At 44.3% G+C, this 26,456-nt stretch overlaps 1 protein-coding gene across 3 annotated transcripts in view; it reads right to left on the reverse strand.

Moving 5' to 3' along the window:
- Positions 1 to 12,101, reverse strand: part of rspry1 (ring finger and SPRY domain containing 1) — a 34,728-nt gene extending 22,627 nt beyond the window's left edge. The window contains exons 1-3 of one of the 3 annotated variants that reach the window (XM_084334581.1): positions 11,712 to 12,101; positions 10,609 to 11,243; positions 6,905 to 6,957 (exon numbers count right to left, since the gene is read on the reverse strand). In XM_084334581.1, coding sequence (XP_084190707.1) covers positions 6,905 to 6,957; positions 10,609 to 11,003 — 448 coding nt within the window. In that variant the 5' untranslated portion in view covers positions 11,004 to 11,243; positions 11,712 to 12,101. Of the gene's footprint in view, positions 1 to 6,904; positions 6,958 to 10,608 lie in introns of all 3 variants that reach the window. The other 2 variants (XM_084334583.1, XM_084334582.1) reach the window with 2 other exon arrangements.
- Between the last annotated feature and the right edge of the window lie 14,355 nt (positions 12,102 to 26,456).

Consider the following 26,456-nt stretch of genomic DNA (forward strand, 5'->3'; position numbering starts at 1 on the left):
CCTCCGGTACTTGAGGTAACAGCAGTCGCATCTTTTCACCTGCGCAGCTCGATCTCTCAGTGGCGAGGAGTAACGCGTGGGAGGCTCACGCTGCCCCCGACACTTCCTGATTCTACTGCGCAGGCGCACCAACCGACCTGTAGGAGTCGCTGTCCACAACGCCCGATCCCCACCCATCAGTTTCCCACCCCCTAATACGGCCAATGTGTATTAGTATGAACGACCAGCTAAACTGAAAGCAATGTGGAGCGCTGGGCTCGAACAGGCGAGCGCCTTGCCCACTACGCCACGTAGCCGCCCATATTTATAATTATTGGTAAGGAAATTTGCACATCAATCTCATTCCTTATTGCACCTCACCACCACAAAGTGGCACCACAAGCTAAACTATACCTCACCATTTCTACTGTACCCTGCACTGTATATACTGTATATAGGTATATTGAACATTTGTTGTTTACACTTGTTTTACGTACATGACTTTCTATTTTATACTATCTTGTTATTATCTAGCACACTCTCAGGAGCAAAACAGAAAGAAGCATTTCATGCAAAGTATTCTGTATTTCTGTATGACAACTAATAAAGAAACTTGAAACTTGAACTTGAACTTGCTATGACCCGACCCGTGGTCCGCAATGAGTGAACACCGACTGGGAATCTGAGTCTGTGTTTCTATATCAGTCACGAAGCCCGTTGACTCACTTCCCATCTCTCTAGATTTAGATGAATGAGGCTGTACTGTACACACACACACAATTCCGCTGATCAATAACAACACTATTTATACAGGCTATCATGTTTTTATTACATAAGCAGACTCGTAGATTTTATAAAGCCCAACAAGAAACTGATCTGTGGTAGTGGTACTGGAAAGGTTATGCCATTGGAATCAGCAAGTTCCCCAATACTCCCGACAGAATGTTCCATGGGCTAATGTCAAGCCATAGATAGATACAGTCCCAGATGACAACCTTTCATTAGGAGGGGGAGAAACATGGTTGACAAGGTTCCACACGAAACACTTTCAGATGCAAATGCTTTGATGATATGATCAGCTTCCTCTCCGATCACTGCAGCACCAACATACACCAGCTAGGATGAATACGACCAGTGTTTCTCTGGGAGATCTTAGAGTTTCACTTCTGGATCCAGTCACGCCATTTAATTTACTGTTCCAAAAAGGCAGCTACATAGATTTCAAATATATTCTACAAACATTTTGTGATATAGGCTAATGTATATGTATTATGTAATGTATTATGCTTTGTTGTCATTGTCTTATTCTTGTGACAGTGGAGGCGGGTTTCGAGCAGTGGGGAGCCACAGCTGCCGAGATTATGTTGAGAATTACTAAATGCAGCCGAGATCTGCAATAATAAGTCAACAACCTGCAGGCTCCGACAGGGCTGTGTCGGCTGACAGGAAGACCACAAGACGAGGCCAGACTTGGATACGTGCCAGTGGGGAATGGGGATATATGTATGATTAATGTAAACAACCATGTGTATTACTGTACTGTATATCCTGTCTAACACCCAGTGGTACTTGATGCACTACAGTTTGAGGGCTACTGGCTAGCGAAGGTTGAGCCACCCACCACACAACCCATGTGTGCTTTGCTGCTAATATGGAAAAGAAAGCCAAGCTAGGAACATAGTTGATGAATTGATACCTGGTACAGAATTCCGTACACTAACGTTAGCTGCGCCAGCTAGCATCCATCGCTAACATTAAGCTAAAGGCGACCAATACTAAGTGGGCAAAGCCAACGTCACCCCCCAGGCCGTATCTTTGCTTCAATAAGGGCGAGTAAATAGCATCAAATACAAATTAACTAAGCAAAGATGCAAAAGGAAACAAAGCAATGAAATTGACAATGAATTGATATCCAATGCAAGCAACTGATAGAACTCCAAGTCTCAGATGATGCAGAGTGAATGTAGCGTTAGCTACTGTCAGAAATACACTGCTTAAATTTTTTACATTTACATTTCATACATAGTCATTTAGGTGACGCTTTTATCCAAAGCGACTTACAAGTTCTGTACGACAAGTCAGCAGGAAGGCACAACTCTATCAGCTGAGCCTGAGTAACAATGTTCATCAAAGTGTTGAGTGCTACAGTGTAGGTTAGTTTATTAGGACAAGTGCCTGACAGTAAGGTTAGTTAGGGTTAGATTTTTGCTGTACCAAGTTAACGTGACATGCTTTATTTTGCTTTATTTTGTATACAGAATATGCTGTTGTCACGAGTCTGTGCAGGTCCAGCCACTAAGATGCTCTGGTCTGGTCAGTAGCTACAACACTCAGATGCTCTGGTCAGATGGTCTGGTCAGTAGCTACAACACTCAGATGCTCTGGTCTGGTCAGTAGCTACAACACTCAGATGCTCTGGTCTGGTCAGTAGCTACAACACTCAGATGCTCTGGTCTGGTCAGTAGCTACAACACTCAGATGCTCTGGTCTGGTCAGTAGCTACAACACTCAGATGCTCTGGTCTGGTCAGTAGCTACAACACTCAGATGCTCTGGTCTGGTCAGTAGCTACAACACTCAGATGCTCTGGGCTGGTCAGTAGCTACAACACTCAGATGCTCTGGTCTGGTCAGTAGCTACAACACTCAGATGCTCTGGTCTGGTCAGTAGCTACAACACTCAGATGCTCTGGTCTGGTCAGTAGCTACAACACTCAGATGCTCTGGTCTGGTCAGTAGCTACAACACTCAGATGCTCTGGTCTGGTCAGTAGCTACAACACTCAGATGCTCTGGTCTGGTCAGTAGCTACAACACTCACACATGTATGTTTCAACTATGGGGATGCCAGACACCCAGCCAGCCAGCCAGTGACTCAGTCAGTAAGCAACTGAGACTCGTATTGATCTGGCCCCCAGGTCTCTCCGGGTCGTTGAGTCTGTTAGTCAAAATATTTAACCCAATATCAATAAAGGGCCAAATGCATTCCCTGTTATGTGATGGCAATCGTAATAGGATCAAAGGTTTGTTTATGTAAGCCTCACTGAATAATCAAATTTATGACTAGAATCAATGGCCACTAATCCAGAGAAGTGGCATGTCTCTTGAACAAACAGCAAACAAAAAAATATGTCCCAGGCATTTCTGGCTATCAATGCACTTTCACCACAACTGTGATAAAAGGAAAACTCATTGCTCCCTGTTCTCAGATGCATGCCGCTGGTTTGAGACATACCCTAATGAGGCCAGCCGCCAAGGCAGGGGACAGGACACACTAATTATTTCATTAGAGGACAACAAATCGAGAACAGCGCACGCGCGCGCACACACACACACACACGTGAGAGTGCACATATACAGTACAACACATTCTCTGAATGGCTATTCTCTGTCCTGGCTCCATGGTGGTGGAACAAACGTCCCACCACAGTCAGGACAGCTGAAACCTCCCCAATCTTCCACCTTCGACAAAAGGATCAGTTTTTTAATCAATATCTGAATAAAAGAAACGGACCATCTTACTGTCTTTACTACTATGCATTATAGGGTTACTACTATGTACTATAGGGTACTATAGGCCGGGTTGAATGAATGAATGAATGTTCATTACATTTATATAGCGCTTTTCTAGACACTCAAAGCACTCCCCACAATGTAGGGTGGAAATTGCCTCCTTCACCACCACTGGTAGCACCCAACCTTGGGCTACGCAGGCTCAATGGCTGCCATACACTGGCACGAGGCACACATCACACTACACAATGGCTGAACGGCTCAGGAGACGGGGATTGATATCAGCCAATTAAGGGGGGAGGGATGATTAGGTGGCCTTGATGTCAGAGACCTGATTGGTAATTTGGGTTACTACTATGTACTATATAGGGTTACTACTATGTACTATAGGGTTACTACTATATATAGGGTACTGCTATGTACTATTATGGTACTATAGGGTTACTACTACGTACTATATGGTTACTACTATGTATTATATGGTACTATAGTACTACTATGTAGTATAGGGTACTATGGGTGCCAATGTACAATGACTTTGAGGCTTGATGACCTTCAGAGCGATTGCCAACGTCATGTTTTTTTATCAATTGTGATTCTTTCACCAGAAATGAGAGCACCACTGCAAAAGTGGCACTGACAAGTTCATTGCATTACTATTTGCAATAGTTTAACAATCTTAACATAAAATTATCTAATATGTAAGATAAAACACTAGAGCATTTATAATGCCATAAAAGCATATATTATATTTTGATTAGGTTTGACTAGGGGTGTAACAATGCATCGATGCATCGATCCTAATGTGACTATTCAACTGCATCGATTTGAAAATGTTAGAATAGATTATAATCGAAATTAAAATAGAAAATTAAGATTTTTTTTAATGTTTTTTTTGTGTGTGTATTGTTTTTATTGACCTATAGACAGTCCATTCATGCTGAGTGAATCAGTTCCCCCTGCCACATTTGTGTATTTTTTAGGAATTAACTGATAGAAAATGTATCGAATCGAATCGTGGTCAAATTAAGAGATTTCATGATGCATTGAATCGTTGGCTGAAGAATCGTAATCGAATTTAATCGTTGTGAGGTCGCATCGTTACACCCCTAGGTTTGACGGTTTTGAAATTTGGACTTTGACTGTGCTCACTGTGTGAGTTTCATTCTTCCGGTCGCTCTAATGTTGTTGCAGTGGATGTCTCTCTACCACACTATCTCTCTCACCTCCTCCAGCCCAAGTCTCTCTTGCGGTTGCAAGGTTTTGACAATCCAGTCAGATGACACAAACAAGTATTTGCTGAGCTACAATTAACAATGCAACGATCTGACGAACGGCTGTATCAGTCGACACAATCCACAGGAGAAATCAAGTTTAGTTATCACATGACTTGAACAATAGCCTAGAATCTCGTGTGCTGCTGTCGACCCAGGAACACAGGAGAACATAGGACTGGAGAGGGGGAGAAATATGGGCAATAGCATCGGCTATTGGCAATCTCGCAGGGTGACGATAGGACGATCGGAATATGGAGCCCAACTCTAATGTACTATGCTACTTTGTCTATACTACTATCTACTATACTACTAAGTAGATATATTATGCCTATACGACTATCTACTATGCTACTATGTATTATGCCTATACTACTATCTAATATGCTACTATGTCTATACTACTATGCACTATGCCTTTACTACTACCATCTACTATGCTACTATGTCTATACTACCATCTACTAAGCTACTAGGAAAATTTAAAACGTACCTATACAGTCTAGCTTACAAATAGTGTACCATGCCTTAGGGAAAGTGAGTATCTTATTGAAATGTTTTTATTGTGTTTTTAATTTTAATTTAATTTTATGTATTGATCTTTGACTGAAATGTTATTTTACTGTGCTTTGCCTATTGCCGTACTTTTATTACTGTCGTCTTATTAATGTGATGCTTTATATATGCGTATGTTTGTGTACAGCACTTTGAGCTACATGACATGTAAGGTGCTTTATAAATACTTACTTACTTACTATGTAGTATGCCTATACTACCATCTACTATGTCTATACTACTATGCCTATTAGGGCTGACCCCTATTAGTCGAATAGTCGACTAATCGATCGAAAGGAGCCGTAGTCGACTGTCAACCTCATAGTTGAATGCAAAAATAAAAATAAAAAATAATACTTTTATTATTATTATTATATATTTTTTGTATCATTCTTTCCAAAAGAAAAGAGGCCTAGAAGCGTGGCTAACGCTAACGGCACGCATACCAGAGGCTAACTGCCTAAGAAAACAGGCACAGAGTCACTGAAAGAGGATTTCACCCATCTAATGAACACACTAGACTAGACAAATATCAAGATGTATCCATCAGTGGACCAATTGCATGCTTTTGCAGAGGACAAGAAGCCTTCCGTCGACTCCTTCAGACATTAAGCACCCCCCACAGCCCAAATGGAATGATAAAATTATACCTTTTTTTTCAAATAATTTTTTTCATAGTCGACTAATAGTCGACTATCGGCTAATTTCGGCCAATGAAAGTCGACTATCCAAATCCTTAGTCGGGGACAGCCCTAATGCCTATACTACTACCTACTATGCCTATACTACTACCTATTATGCTACTATGTATATACTACCATACCATCTACTATGCTACTAGCTACTATGTATTATGTCTATACTACCATCTACTATGTCTATACTACTATGCATGCACTATGCCTATACTACTACCTACTATGCCTATACTACTACCTATTATGCTACTATGTCTATACTACCATCTACTATACTACTATGCCTATACTACTATGCTATTGTACACAATTTGTAAGTCGCTTTGGATAAAAGTGTCAGCTAAATGACTAAATGTAAAATATGAATATTCACCATTTGTCACCAACCAATGGCATTAACGTTTGTCACGCAAACTAAGTGTTTCCTCTACTGTGCCCCCTGCAATAAAATACAACCCACATGAACTGTTTTCAATGCCGTTATACATAGGAACATAAAGTCCTATACTTAAACTACCATATAATAGGAAGTATGACAAGGCTGATTTTTCAGATTAGTGTGAGAACGTAGAGGAGAGAGAGGGAGGGAGGGAGAGAAAGAGACAAAAGTAAAAGAGGAGTGTGTTTTTGCATGAGAGAGACACCGCTGAACAATGTATCGGCTTGATTTTGAAATAAGGATAAGGATAACTTTTATTGATCCCTCTTGGGGAAATTCGGTAAAGAGAATATGAAAAGACAGGATATTAATATTGCAAAGGCTGCAATATATGACCATTCTTAAAATACATAATGATAAATGGGGGGCGGGTTAGATTGAGGAGACATGCAGTCAGACACGCCTCACTGCAGAAATAATTAGAGAATCTGTGTGCGTGTGTATCTCACCTGTCTCTGCCATCTCATGCAGGGTGATCATGGAGTAAGGGGGCTCTTGATCACTGAAAGAAAGAAGAAAATAAACAGTTTGCATAGCTAGCATCTTTGGTGTGTGTGTGAATACGTATTCGTTTGCTTTCTATTTAAGCCACTCCAATTTAACAGGTTAACAGGTTAAGCCATAGTTCATCATGTTATCATCATATATGTGTGTGTGTGGGTTATATAATTTGTGACGGATCAGTTCTGCTGCAGCCGTTTGATGTTAACGTCTCATTCACCCGGACCCTCTGGGTTCCAATTTGACTATTTAACTGAGCGTTAAGTGTGCCAGTGACACCAAAACAATGTTTTCATAATTATGCAATCATATTTTCCTTGTTAACACATTGAGTGCCACACCCCTTTGACCATAATGGGCTAGAGTGCCAGCGCTGAAGTCAATGAGAGGTCGGGGAAATTTGCGAAGGCTTAAACTATATCTTAAATTATGGCTATGGCTATGGGTCTAAAACACCCCTCGCTTATCAATGACTTGCTTGCAGTCAACATGTAAGAAACGGATTGTTTTTTCATTGGTACATTTCCGTTTTATACCGTTTTGAATACGAGTATAGTTTGAGAGTTCTAGTAATTCCCGAGAAATTCCGTGATAATAGCTCTTTAGTGGAATACACAAAACACGTTGGCATTTTTCGGCTGATTTATGAATCGTTTTCAAATAAACGCTAGATTATCGATAGTATATGTGTACTTATGCACGCTAGAGAAGCGGGCTGAAAAATCTATTATCCATGACCTGGTCAGCGCTAACGTCATACACACACACACACACACACACACGCTGCGATGGCTGAGAAAAAAAACATCCGATTAACCCAATACTGGTAAAATAGAGTCCTTACCTCACATCAGATGTTCTGCAAAAAGATTAATCCAATTCCTGATCGCCATTCCAAATATTGATCGCGTTTATTGATCCAACGTTATAGTCCGAAACACATAATCGACGCTTCTCTGAGGGTCCTCAGTCAATCTGGTAACACGATACTGCATGCCCGAGATGGGAAAACCCCGGACCGGACTTTTTTTCTGATGCACAACCCCAGCCAATCCAATCCAATGATGTGCATTACCATCCGGGAGATTGATTGATTGATTGATTGATTGATTGATTGATTGAAAAGTTTATTAACAGATTGCAGAATGGGTACAGTACAGTACAGCTCAATACATACAATTGTTAAGGGGATGCAGACCAGAGAAAGACTTTCGTCTTGTTTACATCAGGGTCCCCCATTTTCAATTCATCATAACATATATGACATACATGACATACAGATAGACAGTACTGCTACATCTATACATTTATGACATATCAGATTTGCAAATACAGTACTGTTTGTGATACAAAAGTGTCCAGAAAAGGAGTGTATATACATTTGGCGTAGAAACTGTACATTGGAGGAGGTTGGATGGGTGGGGTGGGGTTGGGTGGGTTGGGTGCGGGCTGTACATTGGAGGTGTGGGGGGGGGGGGGGGGGGGTTGGGTAGGGGACACACACACATTTTACACTGTACATTGGAATACTGACAAAGCCTTACTTGGTCATTTACTGTACAACTAGGTTAGGACATTTGTAGGGGCCAGTTTCGAATTGCAGTCTCACGTAGGTGTTTTTTGAGAGTGTTTTTGAAAGTGGGTAGTGATTCACATTCCTTTACAGCTTTAGGTAGGGCGTTCCACATTGATGTGGGATAATTGCGAAACGTGTTTAGTCCCTTGTTTGAGCCGAATCTGGGTTTTACATGATTTGTGGAGCTCCCTCTGGTGTTGTGATCGTGGTATTCACTGACCTTTGGGAAGTATTTTGACATGTACATGGGTACCTTGGTCGCGTAGTGTATCTTGTAGACCAGGCCCATTGCAAGTTGCTGTACTCTGTCGTCTACTCTAAGCCATCCTAGGTTGTCAAAGTGGGCAGGGGTGAGATGATAGGCGTAACTGTACAGATTGTATTTGTGCAGAACTTGTCACCAGAGCACCCTTTTCACATTCTTCCACTGGAGGGGGGCTTCTCTGTACTTCCACAAAATGTGTGTGACCTAACTAATCCTGCGAACCTATCATGGTTGTTATTGCCCAGCTGGCCACGCTGTCATTCAGCAAATGCTAATTGCTAATGTGAAATAAATGCTAACATGAAACTCGTATTATAAGTTGATACATCTAGTGCTATATGCATAAAACAAGTATTCTTTCAGCGAATCTCTTAGTTATAACCAAGAGGGGGGGCGGGCGTTCATAGATCCTTGTATTCTCAATGAGGGCAAAGGTGTAGGGATGCTGCCAAGACATTTTCAGTTGTATATTGACAATTTTTGGTGGACAAAACCATACCAAATAAATTGTTAAACATTTTTTTTACACTTTTAAAGTGTTAAAAACATGTGTGGAGGGGATATTTTATGTAAACAGTTCTAACAGTTGAGGCTGTGTTTAGTCCTCCTCTCCTAAGCGCGAATACACTTTTTAAGTAGAAACTTTATTAATCCCCTTGGGGAAATTAGTCTTCTGCATTTGACCCATCCTAACTATTTAGGAGCAGTCGGCACTCGGCAGCCACACATAGTGCGGAGCCTGGGGACCAACTCCAGTTGTAAAGCCAGTACCATGGTCAAGGGCAACGGCAGGAAACCTAACATGCATGTCTTTTGGTGTGGGAGGAAACCGGAGTACCCGGAGGAAACCCATGCATGCATGCAAACAGAGAGAACATGTAAACTCTGCATAGCAAGGCCCTGCTGGGGTTTGATCCTAGGACCTTCTTGCTGTGAGGCGACAGCGCTAACCACTGCACCACCGTGCCATACATGTTGTATCTACATTAGTGTTTCCTTTACATTCTTTCAGACATGGTGGACCTGGACCACCATAGCAAGATAAGAGAAAATTGGAAATCAAATCACCAAAACATTATAATCTAGTTAAATTTCCCTCAGTATCCAAATATTAACAGTTGCAGTGCTACAACCTGCACTAGAACCAAAACTAAGGCAACAGTGATGGATGTGGAACCAACACCAAAAATTACCCCCTGCCACCAATGATATCAAACAATTACAGAGCAAACACTGCTATTGTTGTGAACAATGGTATTGATAACAGTGAAACATGTTTGGCTTACCTCTGATTGATTGATTGATTGAAAAGTTTATTAACAGATTGCAGAATGGGTACAGTACAGTACATCTCAATACATACAATTGTTAAGGGGATGCAGACCAGAGAAAGACTTTCGTCTTGTTTACACCAGGGTCCCCCATTTTCAATTCATCATAACATATATGACATACATGACATACAGATAGACAGTACTGCTACATCTATACATTTATGACATATCAGATTTGCAAATACAGTACTGTTTGTGATACAAAAGTGTCCAGAAAAGGAGTGTATATACATTTGGCGTAGAAACTGTACATTGGAAATGCTCTAACATCTAAACCACAATGTTTTTCTGATTCTGCTTGTACCGTTAAACCTTTCCAATGGGCCACCCCATTGTCACTATGGGGAATACAACTCAGCTGAAGAATTCATGTTATTCCTATTAATCTAGGACAGCCCATCAATACTTGTGAACATGAACAACTCTTTCCCAATGGCCAAAAAAAAGAGAACCAAGCTGTGGTGAATTGATACTTACTTGTCTACCAGTGTCCTGATGACAGCGAGAGTATCTAGCACCAGCCCATCCACATTCTGCTTCTTCCGTCTTGGCTCGTGGGGCCCACGGCCTCTGCGAGGCGGACGGACCGGGTCTCTGGGCCGGCTGCTCCGTGCCTCAGTATCAACACTGACCCCGGTGCCATGGTCCACCCGCCTGGCCTGGCCTCGGGTCGCTCGTGACGACCCGTGATGGTGATCCTCCAAGTCACTGTCCTCCCGGCACACGCAGCTGTTGCCCATGGTTACGGAGCCAGAGACCGCGTTGGCGAGGTTCTCCCAGAATGGAGGATGGGGTTTTGTGGAGGAAAGGAGGAGCAGAACCTGCACAAGGCTCCTGCAGGCACAGAAAGCTAACCAAGCGGCAACTATCATATCATTTACAGCGCTTGGTTTGGGGGAGTCTCATCCCGACGGGCCGGGTGGGGTCAGTGTCACTTATCATACTGGTCCCAAACGGAGAGGCTGGGATGGTGGGACCGGAAGATTGTAACTGGCCGGCTTAGACTGACTGGGAAGGGTCAGATGTCGTATTATAGAAGGATCCGAGCATTATAAATGCTGCTAGTCCAAGGTCCAAGCCGTTTCTCTCTCACTTCCTCTAGGCGCACACACCTGAAGGAATACCCCAAACAGAGAACAGGGGAAGTGAAACTAGAAAGATAAGAACATACATGTTCAGTCTGTGGTATAACCTCACTGAAATTACATTACTGTTAAGTCATCTGAGCAAAGCCAACCTAAATCTCAGCGTGACCAATAGATCCTATTAGATAAATGCTGATATTTCTGTAGCTAGCCAGCCAATATATGATGAAATAAGGAGGCATTTACTGTACAGCAATAACCTAACCGTACGGTTGCTATCAAGCGAACAATGTCTTAGAAAAACAGGACACTTTGTTTTCACCCAAATGTTGGTCATATGCTGTCGCTGTTGGTTATTTGCAGCATTGATTGTTGACAATCACAGGGTTGTAAAGTTAGCTCGCTAGCTAGCCAGCCACCAAGCCTTCATGTTTGGCTCACGTTAGCTGACAAGTCACACAATAACCAACTGTATCAAAACATAATGTGCCTTACCTAGCCACCAAGTGAACGAAAGGAGTTTCCAAATGTTGCCAGACTTGCGAAATGTGCCGAACGAGATAACGCTATATCTGGCTCAACTAGTCTAATTTGCTCAATTAGCCGGAGCTACGTTAGCTACCCGCTAGCTAGCTTAGCCAAGTGGGCTAACGTTACCGTTAGGTGTTCTCTCTCTCTCTGCATTCACGGAATAATAATCACAAGCTCTTGACAACAACATGACACGCAGGCGAAATCGGACGATTCTCATGAATGGCTCCCCTTAGATGATAATAACGACATTTAGCTTAGCATATTGCTTTGATAGTAGCTAACGCCCGTATACATTTAGTTTTGATAATAATATGCGCTAATATACTAGCGCTAGTAAATTAGCTGCTAACACTAACGTTAAGTTCCGTAGCTGACGGCTCTCTGGGCTGAAGGAGGGTCATAATATTACTCATTTGAGCTCGTCGTTTTACACTCTAGACATATGACCATATTTGAACGTGTGAACAAATGCTGCATGAATAAACGTAAATAGGTCTGTATATGGAGTGTCCAATCTATGTTCAATTCACGTCTAATTTTCAATGCATTTTTGTCTTCTCTCTTATTAAACCACATGAAATATCGGATCAAATACCGTTCTTTCCTTTTGTCAAATTAAAAACGGAAATGTATTAAACGTCCAATCAATTTTCCCAATGTTATTCTCCAAACGAAAAACATGAAAATAGTTTTGTCTTGATCATATTGTGCGCTGTTGTGACTTACAGCGAATGGAATGATAATCACTGGTCATGGTCAATGATGGATTTTCGTTTTGGAAATGGGGATACAGAACAGAAGTGTGCCTCAGCTGATTCAGAGAATAAAGAGGAATCATAATAATTCTGACACCCCTGGCCCTTACTATATCTTTACTCTCGCGCTCTCTCTGTCAATGTGTAGTTTGGGAGAGAAGAAAATGACTTCGTCTCTGTCCCTCCATCACATTCCTCTCGTCAGCCTCAGACTTTATGCTGTTGAATCCGGATGTGCCAGATGAGGGATTGGTGGATTGATTGATTGATTGATTGATTGATTGATTGGAAATTTTATTAACAGATTGCAGAATGGGTACAATACAATACAGCTACTATTTCCAAATCAAATGTATATAATAGGTATTATGTTTCATCATGAATGCATGAAAGGTCAGTGAATACCACGATCACAACACCAGAGGGAGCTCCACAAATCCTGTTAAACCCAGATTCGGCTCAAACAAGGGACTAAACACGTTTCGCAATTATGCCACATCAATGTGGAATGCCCTACCCAAAGCTGTAAAGGAATGTGAATCACTACCCACTTTCAAAAACACTCAAAAAACACCTACGGGAGACTGCAATTCGAAACTGGCCCCTGAAAATGTCCTAACACAACCCCCTCAAATGTACAGTAAATTACCAAGTATGGTCTTGTCAATATTCCAATGTACAGTTTTGCTTGTACAGTTGTACAGTGTCCCCCACCCACCCACCCAACCACCTCCAATGTACAGTCCCCCCCACCTACCCAACCTCCTCCAATGTACAGTTTCTACGTCAAATGTATATACTCTCTTTTCTGGACTCTTTTTGTATCACAAAAAGACGGCACGGTGGTGTAGTGGTTAACACTGTCGCCTCACAGCAAGAAGGTCCAGGGTTCGATTCCCGCTTGGGGACCAGGTTTCCGTGATGCCAGGTACCCAGGTGGGGTATCTCCCAGGCCTTTCTGTGTGGAGTTTGCATGTTCTCCCCGTGCTCGCAAGGGTTTCCCCCCCGATAAGATAAACCCAATGGAAAAACATGCACAACAACAGATCGCTAACGCTGTGGCGTCCTTGACGAAGACGGACAGGAGCACTTGGATTGGTCCCCTGGCGTGGCTCACGTTGACGCCTGTCTGCTCCCGGCTGCCCTTGGGGGGGAAGGACGACGGGATGGGTTAATCGCAGATACGAATTGCATGCATGCATCGCATGTGTGCCGATTGATGACCTCTGAGCAGGTCCTAAATTATATTATATATTATACAAACAGTACTGTATTTGCAAATCTGGTATGTCATAAATGTATAGATGTAGCAGTACTGTCTATCTGTATGTCATGTATGTCATATATGTTATGATGAATTGAAAATGGGGGACCCTGATGTAAACAAGACGAAAGTCTTTCTCTGGTCTGCATCCCCTTAACAATTGTATGTATTGAGCTGTACTGTACTGTACCCATTCTGCAATCTGTTAATAACGTTTTCAATCAATCAATTAATCAATCAAAAGGGGGGGGGGTCGTTTTTTGATGCTTTGATCATCACCAACGGCATACGTTCTGGAGTATGTTACACATGGTCGCAAGTAACGATCAATGTGAAATCATGGTTGGATCATAGTCCTTACCTTCACTAGGAGGTACTCCAAAAAGAAGATTCCAATTATCTGATCGCGATTTCCAGTATTGGTGTCCATTGTGTCTCCAACATAATCCATCCCCAACACATGAATCGGGAGCATTGGACACGTCTCAGTGCCATCGAGTGAACCGCTAGACTCGCCTGACCAAGAAAACTGCCCCAGGAGACATTTGAATGTAACACCGTGTGTGAAAAAAAGGTTTAGAAGGGTGGGCGATACTGCCACCTACCTGGATGCGGACGATATTGCACTCTAGTGATCTCAGAGTGATTCCCTATGGTAACCCAGAGGTCCGTGTGAGAGAAATGAATAAAAATATTGAATAAAAGAAATAACGATGAAAACCCGACTATACTCTGGTTTTTCGGGGGTCCTGGCGCTCAACCCATGGCGAGATAACCCGACTATCCTCGGGTCTGGCGCTGATTGAGTTAAAAGGCATACAGACACGTTACCAAGAAGTGAATTGGTATAGTGGTCTGCGATGTCGCCCGCAGCGCGAAATACTGGGGTTCGAGACTCACTCGGGGCAATCCCTTAACACTTTCAGTGCCAGCAGGGGGCGCACGATTTAGTGCTTGAATGCCCACCATCCACTTCAATGTTAGCGTTAATATCGCCTAATCTATGTTTTAAATTATGGCTATGTGTCTAATCTGCCCATCGCTTATCAATGACTCATTTTCCAGTCAACATTGTCGAAGCGGATTGTTTTTTTTATCAGTTCATTTCCATTTTATAGCATCTTGAAAAGCCCTCGTTTTCAAGGAAAATAAAAATATTCCATAATAAACTGAATATTCTAGAATACACAAAAACGTTCTCATTTTTCGGCCTATTTATGAATCGTTTTCAAATAAACGCTAGATTATCGATAGTATATGTCTACATATGCACGCTATATAGGCGATCTGATATCTGATCTGATATATTTCCTGATCGCTCACACAGCCAAACAGCCACATCACACATAGGGGAAAAGCTTATATCTCCGTGAAAACAGGTCTGATTATCCTAAGACTGGTCAAATAGATTCCTTACCTGAGATCAAATGTTATCCAAAAAGATTATTCCAATTCCTGATCGCCATTCCAAAAATCAATCCTTTTATTGATCCAACGCTACATACTGTAAACACATATTACACGCTGTTCTGATGGTCCACATCAATGACTGGGATCATCTCCGGTTACATGCGTGAGAAGTAAAATGTGGATTCCGGATTTTTCTTTTCTCATCCATTTTCATTGAGTCCATTCCAAAAGGGTGCATTACCATCTGGGAGACGATAGGGGGCGCTTTTTTCACATCTGAGCTCCTGATGGGGCTGGTTTCCCAACGGTAGACTCGGTTGATGAAATATGAATTCAGATCGCTAATAAAAAAAAAATCATGCTAATTGTCATGGTGGGCATTCAGGGGGGCGGCTGATAACACGTGTTATGTCGTGGCTGGAATCCAAAGTGTTAACAGGGGTCAAACTGAAACACAACGCAGATGGCAATACGAGACCAGCTACAGTGGTGCCGATAGACCCGGATGCCCTGGGTGGAGTGAGTTTAGGGAGGTGAGTGTAACGGAGGTACCGCAAGTATATCCACAGTCACGATGGACTTCAAGTGTTGTGAAGTGACTGTGGACGTTAGCGGTACTGCAAGTTAAACTCACTCCCCCTTAAATGGCATACAGACACTGTAGTGGCTATTTGTCAACAACAACTAATAAAAACTAAAAAGCCACTGAAGCACCAGGGCAGCGAATCTCACGCAGATCAGGAAGTCCATTGTCCAGACAGCATTTGACAGTTTTGTGGTGTTTATTGTCTGTTAATCAAAGAATACAGAAAAATTATGTTTGATTCTATATGATCTCCTGACGCTGGTAAAAACCATATACCTTCCCTGATGCCCACTGTGCTATTGCCTCTAATTACCTAAATACACCCAGCTGTGCTTCCCAATTGCCCAGAACCCCTTCAAAGTAAAAGCATTTAGCTGCGACTCATAACTTAAATAATATGGCCGTAAACAAATTAATACTACAAAATCACATAACAAATAAATGTAAAAATAGTTAATAGCTCCCACAGACACGTTACCAAGAAGTGAATTCACCTCTTGGTATAGTGGTCTGCGATGTCGTGCGGGAGACCGGGGTTTGAGACTCACTCGGGGCAATCCCTTAACAGGGGTCGAACTGTAACACAACTTACAGATGGCAATACGAGACCGGCTACAGTGGCATAATTGCAAAGCGTGTTTAGTCCCTTGTTTACATTTACATTTAGTCATTTAGCTGACGCTTTTATCCAAAGCGACTTACAAGTTCTGTACGACAAGTCATCAGGAAGGGCACAACTCTATCAGCTGAGTAACAATGTTCATCAAAGTGTTGAGTGCTACAGTGTAGGTTAGTTTATTAGGACAAGTGCATGACAGTAAGGTTAGTTAGGGTTAGATATTATTATTATTATTATTATTATTATTATTATTATTATTATTTTATTTTAATTTTAATTTTAATTCAGATAATGGTTGAAGAAGTGCGTCTTTAGTCGACAGCGAAAGATTGGACGGGTTGTTTGAGCTGAATCTGGGTTGAACATGATTTGTGGAACTCCCTCTGGTGTTGTGGTCGTGGAATTCACTGACCTTTGGGAAGTATTTCGACATGTACATGGGTATCTTAGTGGTGTAGTGTATCTTGTAGACCAGGCCCATTGCAAGCCATCCTATGATGTCAAAATGGGCAGGGGTGAGGTGGGTTTTAGGAGTACGGTCAAGCAGTAGTCTTGTTGTTGTTTCTTGTTTGTTTGTTTCTTTAATAGTTGTCATACAGAAGTACAGAATACTTTTATACAAAATGCTTCTTACTGTTGCGCTCCAGAGACTGTGCAAGACAAGATAAGTATGAAATAAAATAACATAGTAAAATTAGAAGTAAAAAAAATGAGGTCACAGTGTTCAGTTTAGACATATGTACAATGTTCGATGCAGAATAGACGTAGTTACCATACAATATACAATACTGTGCAGTGTACTAATATACAATACTATATAGTGCAAGGCAGAAATGGAGAAATGGGACGAGGTGCAATTTAGGTACAATTCACAGTAGGTGTACGAGTTGTAGTGCAAATCCTTTATCAATAAATATAAAGTGTAAGTGTGTTTGTGTGATCTAAAGTGTGGAGAGTGGGTGCTGCAGTGTGTTGTTTGTTTGAGTGAGTGTGTGCGTGTGGGTGTGTGTGCTGTGTGCATTTGATGGTTGTTGCATAGTGATTATTGTTCGTTTAGCAGCCTGATGGCCTGGGGATAGAAGCTTCTTCTGAGTCTTTCTGTGCTCGCCTTAAGACTCCGGTATCGCTTGCCTGACCGCAGCAGTTCAAAGAGGCAGTTGTTCGGGTGGCTCGAGTCCTTAATAATTCTCTTAGCCTTCCCCTTGCACCGCTTGTTGTAAATGTTCTGGAGGGTGGGAAGCCCCCCTCCAATTGTGCGTTCGGCTGAACGTGTCACTCTTTGTAGTCTGCTACGGTCTTGTGCAGTGCTATTCCCAAACCAGGAGGTGATGTTGCCGGTCAGGATGCTCTCTATTGTACATGAGTAGAAGTTCCTAAGGATCTTCTGACTGACTTGGAACTTCCTTAGGCGCCTGAGGAAGTAGAGGCGTTGTCGTGCCTTCTTCACAACACTGTCAATGTGTGTGGTCCATGTCAAGTCCTCGGATATGTGGGCTCCGAGGTACTTGAAACTGTTCACTCTCTCAACCGGTGCCCCGTCGATGCTGAGGGGGCTGTAGTCCTTGACCCCCGACCTCCTGAAGTCCACAATCATCTCTTTTGTTTTGCTGACGTTCAGGGAGAGGCAGTTCTCCTGACACCACTGTGACAGGTTCTCTACCTCTTCCAGGTAGGCCCTTTCGTCGTTGGCAGAGATCAGGCCCACCACTACTGTGTCATCAGCAAATTTGATGATGGTGTTGTTGTTCCGCTGTGCTACGCAGTCATGTGTGTACAGGGAGTAGAGGAGGGGGCTCAGAACACAGCCCTGGGGGGCCCCTATGTTGAGCGTGATGGATGAGGAGGTGCAGTTGCCGGCTCTTACCACCTGGGGTCTGCCCGTCAGGAAGTCCAAGACCCACTGGCAGAGGTCATAGTTCAAGCCCAGGTCCCTGAGCTTGGCTATGAGTTTGGAGGGGACTATGGTATTGAATGCTGAGCTGTAGTCGATGAACAGCATTCTCACATAGTTCCCCTGCCTCTTGTCCAGGTGTGATGCTGCTGTGTGCAGCACATGGGCTATGGCAGAGGGTCCAGGTTGATGGGGAGGGAGGAACAGATGTAGCCCTTCACTAGCTTCTCAAAGCACTTCATGGCTATGGAGGTGAGGGCTACAGGGCGGTAGTCGTTGAGGCAAGCGGGCGTAGATTTTTTGGGTACAGGGATGATGGTGGACTTCTTCAGACAGGTGGGGATGACAGCCTGTTCCAAGGACAGGTTGAAGATGTCAGTGAATACCGGGGCCAGTTGGTCGGCACAGACCAGTTGGTTTTGTGGTGTTTGTAGTCTTGTTTTTAGTGCCTTTGAGGTGCTTTGGTACCATGAGGTGCAAGCATAGTCGTAGTACCCTTGAATAATGCAGGACTTAACTCAGAAGTCTTTATTCGGCATGCAACGACATGCAGTGATCGGCGGCACACACACACAGGAACACACACACACATGCACTGTTTCTTTTTTTAGGGTCGCCGATGCGATTGAGCTCTGCGCTTGACCCATCCCGTCGTCCTTTCCCCCAAGGGCAGCCGGGAGCAGACAGGGCGTCGGCGAGGTACCGCGCCCGGGGACCAATCCAAGTGCTCCTGCCCGTCTTCGTCATGGACGCGGCAGCGTCAGCAATCTGTTGTGCATGTTTTTCCATTGTGTTTCTCTTATTGGGGGGGGGGGGGGACCTTTGCGAGCACGGGGAGAACATGCAAACCACACAGAAAGGCCTGGGAGATACCCCACCTGGGTACCTGGCAACGCGGAAACCTGATCCCAAAGCGGGAATCGAACCCTGGACCTTTCTTGCTGTGAGGCGACAGTGTTAACCAATACACCACCGTGCCGCCATGAGTGCTCCAGAGTCTTCAGGGTATTCTTGCTTACCAGAGAGGAGATCCGGTACAAGAATCTTGTTCGTTGGTTGACTTTTTTGATTACATTGGTTGCCATTTTGTCACAGGAAAGATTTGCCTCTAGGATGGAGCCCAGGTATGTAATTTCATCTTTCCTTGTGACAATATTGTCACCCACTGTAACAGAGAAGCCGTTGGCCTTGCTGAGTTTGTTATTTGATCCAAAGAGAATGGACTCTATTTTACCCAGGTGTAATGATAGTTTGTTATCATCAGCGAGCCAGGTGCAGATTCTGCAGAGTTCAGAGCTGAGGGCTTTTTCAACCTGCACTGACGGCGGAAGAGCAAACCCTGGACGACCAGCGTAACGCAGACGCGTACTGTGAGTTAGCGCCACTGCTCGACGACACAAGCTTGGGGTTGATATTCCGTGACACTAAAGACAAAGGCCGAGAAAGCCTGGGGGTGTTGAGAGAGCATTACATCGGGCGAGGAAGACCCAGAGTCGTGGCCCTAGTCTACATAACACTGACGGGACTGAGGAAGGGACACACCGAGACGGTGACCGAATACGTCATCAGAGCTGAACAGTCCATGACGGCATTGAAGAGTGCAGGAGAAGCACCAAGCGATGGGCTAATGATGGCGATGGTGATGAGAGGACTACCGGAGCTGTACAAACCGTTCACACTCCTGGTAACACACGGTTCAGCGGACATGACGCTGGGACAGTTCAAGGCCAAGTTAAGAAACTTGGAGGCCTCAGAAGATACCCACCCAGCCGCCGCGGGAGAGAGGGTGCTGAAGGCCCGAGTGACGCCAAGGGAGAGGACCAGGACCACGGCGGAGCTGGCGTGTTGGCGATGTGGAGAGAAAGGCCATCGGAGAGGCGACTGCACAAAGACTGTCTGGTGTAGCTTCTGCAAATCCACGGGGCACACAGACAGAGCGTGCATGAAGAAACACGACCAGAGCGTGCGATACGCGCATGGACAAGATGACGGCCATGGACGAGACGGCGGCCATAGACAAGATGGCGGCTGTGGACAAGATGGCGGCGACGGTCGACATGAGACGGATCGAGACGACGCCCGGAGAATAACGGGACAAGAAGACTTCGCTTTCGGGGCGCGGACAGCGTGCATCGCCAGGCCGGCGCAGCTGCAGCGGGCCCAGAGGAAGGGACTGATCGTGGACACAGGTGCGTCGTCCCATGTCATCAACGACAGGAGTCGGTTCAAGAACTTTGACAACACTTTCCACCCGGAGAGGTACAGCATGGAGCTGGCAGACGGGAAGCACACCTACGGGTTGGCGCAAGAGAGAGGAGACGCACAGGTATGCCTCACGGACAGTGGGGGGCGCCGGCGTACAGTGACGTTGAAGAACGCTCTCTACGTACCATCGTTCCCACAAGGACTATTCTCTGTAATAGCTGCTATTGGAAGCGGTGCCAAGGTATTCTTCGATAAAGGTAAACATTTTCTTGTAGAGCCTGACGGTACACGGTTTGACATAAAGATGTACCAGAGAATGTATTATCTGCAAACAGAGTGTAATGACAATGACAAGTGTGATGATAATAATGATATGTGTAGCGTGACGGTCAGTCACGATATTCAGACATGGCACGAGATTATGGGTCATTGTAATTACGAGGATTTACTGAAACTGCAAGCAGTGACAGAAGGCATGCACATTGAAGGTGAAAAGCGTAGACCTGACAAAAAATGTGTAGTGTGCAAAACGGGGACGTTTACTCAATCGAGAAACAGAAATCCCACAGAAAAAGTAAAGGTACCACTTGCGCTAGTTAACACGGATCTAGCCGGTCCAGTAAGCAACGAGTCCATAGGAGGCTTTAGATATGTACAGTCTTTTACAGATGTGTGCACAGGAGCAGTGTTTGTTTACTTTCTCAAAGCAAAGAGTGACACACTCCAGGCCACGGAGAAATTCCTGGCAGACGTAGCCCCTTATGGTAACGTAGGATGCTTGAGGTCCGACAACGGAACCGAGTTCACAAACAGAGAGTTCCAATCACTGTTGAGAAGGTACAAGATAAGACACGAGACGTCATGTCCATATCCCCCACACCAGAACGGAGTGGCAGAGAGGAAATGGCGCACCCTTTTCGAAATGGCTAGGTGTAAGCTAGTAGACAGTAACTTACCTAAGAGCCTATGGCATTATGCGGTGCAAGAAGCCGCTTACACCAGAAACAGGTGCTTTAATAAGCACACGGGCACCACCCCGTATACAGCACTGACAGGAAAGAAGTGTAATCTAGCTAGAATGCACCGATTTGGATCAGTGTGTTATGCGTACCTGCAGGACAGGGGAAAGCCCGAGTCCAGATGTGAAAAAGGACTCTTTGTAGGGTACGACAAGGGAAGCCCCGCTTTCCTAATTTATCATCCCGGTAAAGGGAGAGTGCAGAAACACATGCTAGTCAAGTTTGTCACAAAGACAACATGTGAGAGCGAGACACAGACAGAGGAGCCAGAGCTGGACTCCAGAGCAAGGTGTGTAGAAACAGAAACACATCACCCCAGTGTACTTAGTACAGTTGTGCAGACAGACAGTCAGCAACCCCCAGAGGGCGATGACGAGGAGCACCTGAGGGTGACGTCAAGTGCCCCAAGCAGTGGGAGGTATCCCTCAAGGGAACACAAACCCCCAGAATATCTGCCAGACTATGCCAGGAAAGGGAGTGAGGAGGAGGACAATACACCTACCCCCATTGAGTACTACTACAGGGTAGTCAGTGGGGTAAACCCGACCTTTAAGGAGGCCACATTGTCCCCCAAAGAGGGCAGACATACAGTGGGAGGGAAATGGGTGTATTCAACCAAGTTACCAGAGGACAGACAGACAGTGGGAGGGAAATGGTTGTATTCGATCCAGGAGGGTATTGAAGACCACGGTAAATACAAAGTATGGTTCGTAGAAAATTGATTAAATGCTGAAGGAATAGAATCCAGGTTTGAGAGTCTGACTAGAGACCATGTTTGAATACTGAAATGAGTCCTATGTTTGGTCCCATGTTTAAGTACAGAGGTGGATGAGTTACCATGTTTAAAATACTGAAATGGATCTTATGTTTAACCCCATGTTTAAGTACAGAGGTGGGTGGTTTTCAATGTTTAAATACAAAAGAGGATCTATGTTTAAAATACAGAAGTGGAGGATTTGATCATCGCTCCAGACCACAAAAGAAAGACCTATGCAGGTTAAACCATGTTATAGGTATGGACTTCGAACAGTCTGCCAACTGTGTAAAAATAGATATGTGGGAAAAGGTCCTGAGATGTTTTTGACTGAAGTAAGAAATGTATAGATAAACTGTGGGTAGCTTCATTCTGTTGGACAACCTGTACTCGCCCTGACCTATGTTCTGTAGTGAGTAAGAGTGTCATAGTATTTTTGTTGACCCCACAGAGAATCATTGAACTACGTCAAAAATATGTTTTTCATTATCCCAGAGGTACAGCAGACGGACAGCGGTGTTTCAGGAAAGACAACAAAGGTTTAAGGCTTAAAGCCTACAGCGATATTATCAGCCGGTGAAGCTGAGTATATGTTTCTAGCTATGACAATGTGCTTATCTAGAGCAACTGTTCAAAAGGCAGTAGGTAATTGAAATGTATCCTCTATACCGAATATGGTGTTTTTAAAGAATGGGCGTTCTGTCAAAACCGTTTAAAATGATGGACATTGTGTATATATGGAGACGGTTGTTTATGAGGACAACCAGGGGACCATTGTGATTGCTAGGAACCCAATGTGTCAATATAGATGTAAACATGTCATTATAAATAATATCATCTCATCAGGTATGTCATCAGATAAGAACGAATGACACCGGTTTACTGTCCAATGGACGACAGAGTAGTAGATACTATGAGGGAACCTGTTTCAAATAAAAATGGAAGGGATTTGCAAGGGTCATGTTTAATGTGAAGATATTGACTGTCATACCCTATTGATGTTTTTGAAATTATATTATTTCCTCTGTAAAATGTTTTTCCAAGATGTCAGCCAGTGTGCTAATACAAACCTAAGTGGGAGTGTTGAGATCAGAGGTTCTGTGTAGGATTGTTAGTAACTGTCTAACTGTACATATGGCTGTTTACACTAGTAACTGTTTAACTGCATATATAACTGTCTCCACCAGTGACTGTTTAGTTGCATATATATCTGTTCCCACTAGAGGGCGCTCTAGGCGGAGCCACCCAGGTACACCACCTTGTGGCGAGTATAAAAGCAAATGTATCCTCCCACTTCGCTCTCTCCCCCTATGTCTCTCAGTGAGAGAAGACCTGTATGTTACTGCTGCTCTTTTCATGTGAATAAAAGAAACCACGCCAGTTCAGGCTTAAGATAGAAACCATGCCTCTTGACCACATTATTGTCGCCCTATAGCCGAATTCTGTTAACAAAATGTATGGTTGAAACATGCAAACGTTCAAACGCACACACTAATAAGCATTGGAGGCTTTTAACCAGGGCCGGACTGGGGAAATCATTCAGGCCAGGAAATATAGTGCAAAATATAGCCCCAGTCAGGCCACCTTTTAAGCAGGGGGTCTGGGGGTCCCCCACCAGGACATTTTTTGTTACAAAGACTTCATTTCCTGCATTCTGGTGCAGGAATTTTTTTATTTGTACCCATGGTATCACAAATTATTGTTGCGGACATCATGTCCAGAGACAATGTGAACCCTGTCCTGCCAGGTGAACAACATTCTGACCTACTGGTTGAAGGCATTTTGCACTCAACTGTTAAAGTCTCCACCCCCCCCCCCCCCCTCCTCTCTCTCTGCCGAAGACTGCAATTTTCGTTGAGAAAATCCGCAGCTGCTTCTCCCAACCCTCGCCCATTCAAAATGCTGAATCGAGAACCTCATCCTTTACTCTGTCATCTTTCTCTCCCATTACAGACGCCAAGGCCTTGACACTGGTGACGACGAACCGTCCTACTACATGCCAGCTGGACTCGATACCCTCCCCACTCCTCCAGACCATAGCACCAGACATCCTCCCATTCCTAATGGCAACCATTAACTCCTCCCTCAACTCGGGGGTGGTTCCCACCTCCCTAAAACAAGCCAGAGTCACACCGCTCATGAAAAAAAAAACATGAACCCCACCGTCATAGACAACTATCGTCCTGTCTCTCTTCTATCCTTCCTCTCTAAATCACTTGAACATGTTGTATCCAACCAACTCATTGATGAACTCTTACAGAATGACCTCCTAGACCCTAATCAGTCAGGCTTCAGGACTGGTCACTCCACAGAGACGGCCCTCATAGCGGTCATAGAGGCTCTTCAGTTAGCTAGCAGCCTTCGACACGGTCAACCATCAGATCCTCCTTGCTTCCCTCGCAGGAATGGGAGTGGTTGGCTCTGCGCTGGCATGGCTGACATCCTACCTCGATGACCGCTCATACCGAGTATCATGGAGAGGGCCCCTGTCGGCCCCCCGCCCCCTTCGGACAGGTGTCCCCCAGGGCTCGGCCCTGGGACACCTCCTCTTCTCCCTCTACATCAAATCTCTGGGTAACATTATCACGTCTCATGCACTTATTTGTGTTTCATTACACGTATGTGTGCATGCCTACCAACTGTTTTGCCTGTTTTATTGCAACACTACTATCACCGACATCTAAGAAGGGAGATCCCCCCTTGAACGGCCCTTCTAAGGTTTCTCTCCTCCACATTGCCTGTGGTGCATTTTTTCCTATTGCTAGGTTTTAGTGCGTTTTTCCTTACCTTCACGTGGGGTATGTCTGGGAGTGTTGCATTTATTTTACTTTCTTTTTTCTTTTTTTGACTTCATGGTGTTTTTGCTTTGTTCTTGATTTATTGTGATGTTTCTTCTTGACTTGTTTAAAGACGTGTCCGGCCCATGGGGACATTAACGTGTGTTGTCGGGCCTTACAAATAAATTTGATTTGATTTGATTTCTCGTATCATTGCTATGCTGATGATACTCAACTCTTCCTCTCCTTTCCTCCCTCAGATATCCATGTCTCTGAGTGGATCTCGGCCTGTCTGTGCGACATCTCCGCCTGGATGACGACCAACCACCTCAAACTGAACCTAAGCTAAACAGAATTGCTTCACCTGCCGGCCAAATCCTCCCCACTGACCGACCTTTCCATCACAGTGGAAAATGTAGCCGTGGCCTCGTCCCTGACTGCCAATAACCTTGGTGTAGTCCTTGATGACCGGCTAAACTTCTCCGCTCACATCGCCGCAACGACCAGAACCTGCAGATTCCTCCTGAGCAATGTCAGAAGGATCTGCCCCTTCCTGACAAAAGAAGCCACCCAACTCCTTGTCCAATCAACAGTCATGTCTTGCCTCGACTACTGCAATGTACTGCTCGCTGGTCTACTGACCACCGCCACCAAGCCTCTTCAACTCATTCAGAACGCAGCCGCCCATCTGATCTCCAACCTACCAATGTCATCCCATGTTACCCCACTTATTGGGGACCTGCACTGGCTCCCCATCGCCGCACGATTTCGCTTCAAGGTCCTCGAACTTGCATATAGCGCAGCGAAGGGAACGGCTGCCACCTATCTCCGGTCAATGGTCTCGAACTACACACCCTCAAGACCCCTCCGCTCTGCATCCTCTGGCCGCCTCAGATCCACTCCTATCCGAGCTCTGCGAGGGCCATCAAAGAGAAGCTGCCTATTCTCAGGCCTCGCTATTCTCAAACGAACTTCCCACCACAGTTAGGACAGCCAAAACCCGACCAATCTTTCGCCATTGACTAAAAACACACTTCTTCAATCAACCAGGGTTGATGTCCTGCTCTCTATCTGCTTTACAGGCCTCATGACACATGGGCTGCTGCCGGTGGGGAGTTTGGACAACTACCGACCCATTGCGCTGGCCAGTGTACTTTCTAAAGTCTTAGAGAGAATTTTATTGAATCGTTTAAGTCCTTTAAGTCGTTTAGTCACTTCTGACAATCAGTTTGGGTTCAAAGCCAAGCATGGCACTGACCTTTGTATCTATGTTTTGAAAGAAGTTATTAATATGTATAAGGGTAACTAGAAGTCCTCTGTGTTAGTGGGTTTTATTGATGCCTCTAAGTCATTCGACGAGTTATCCACCAGAAACTGTTTTTAAAGCTGAGGGAGAGGGGCTGTCTCTGCTCCGTCTGGTGTTGGG

The sequence above is a fragment of the Notolepis coatsorum genome, assembly GCF_963971535.1.
Source record: "Notolepis coatsorum genome assembly, chromosome: 18".
Taxonomy (NCBI): Eukaryota; Metazoa; Chordata; class Actinopteri; order Aulopiformes; family Paralepididae; genus Notolepis; species Notolepis coatsorum.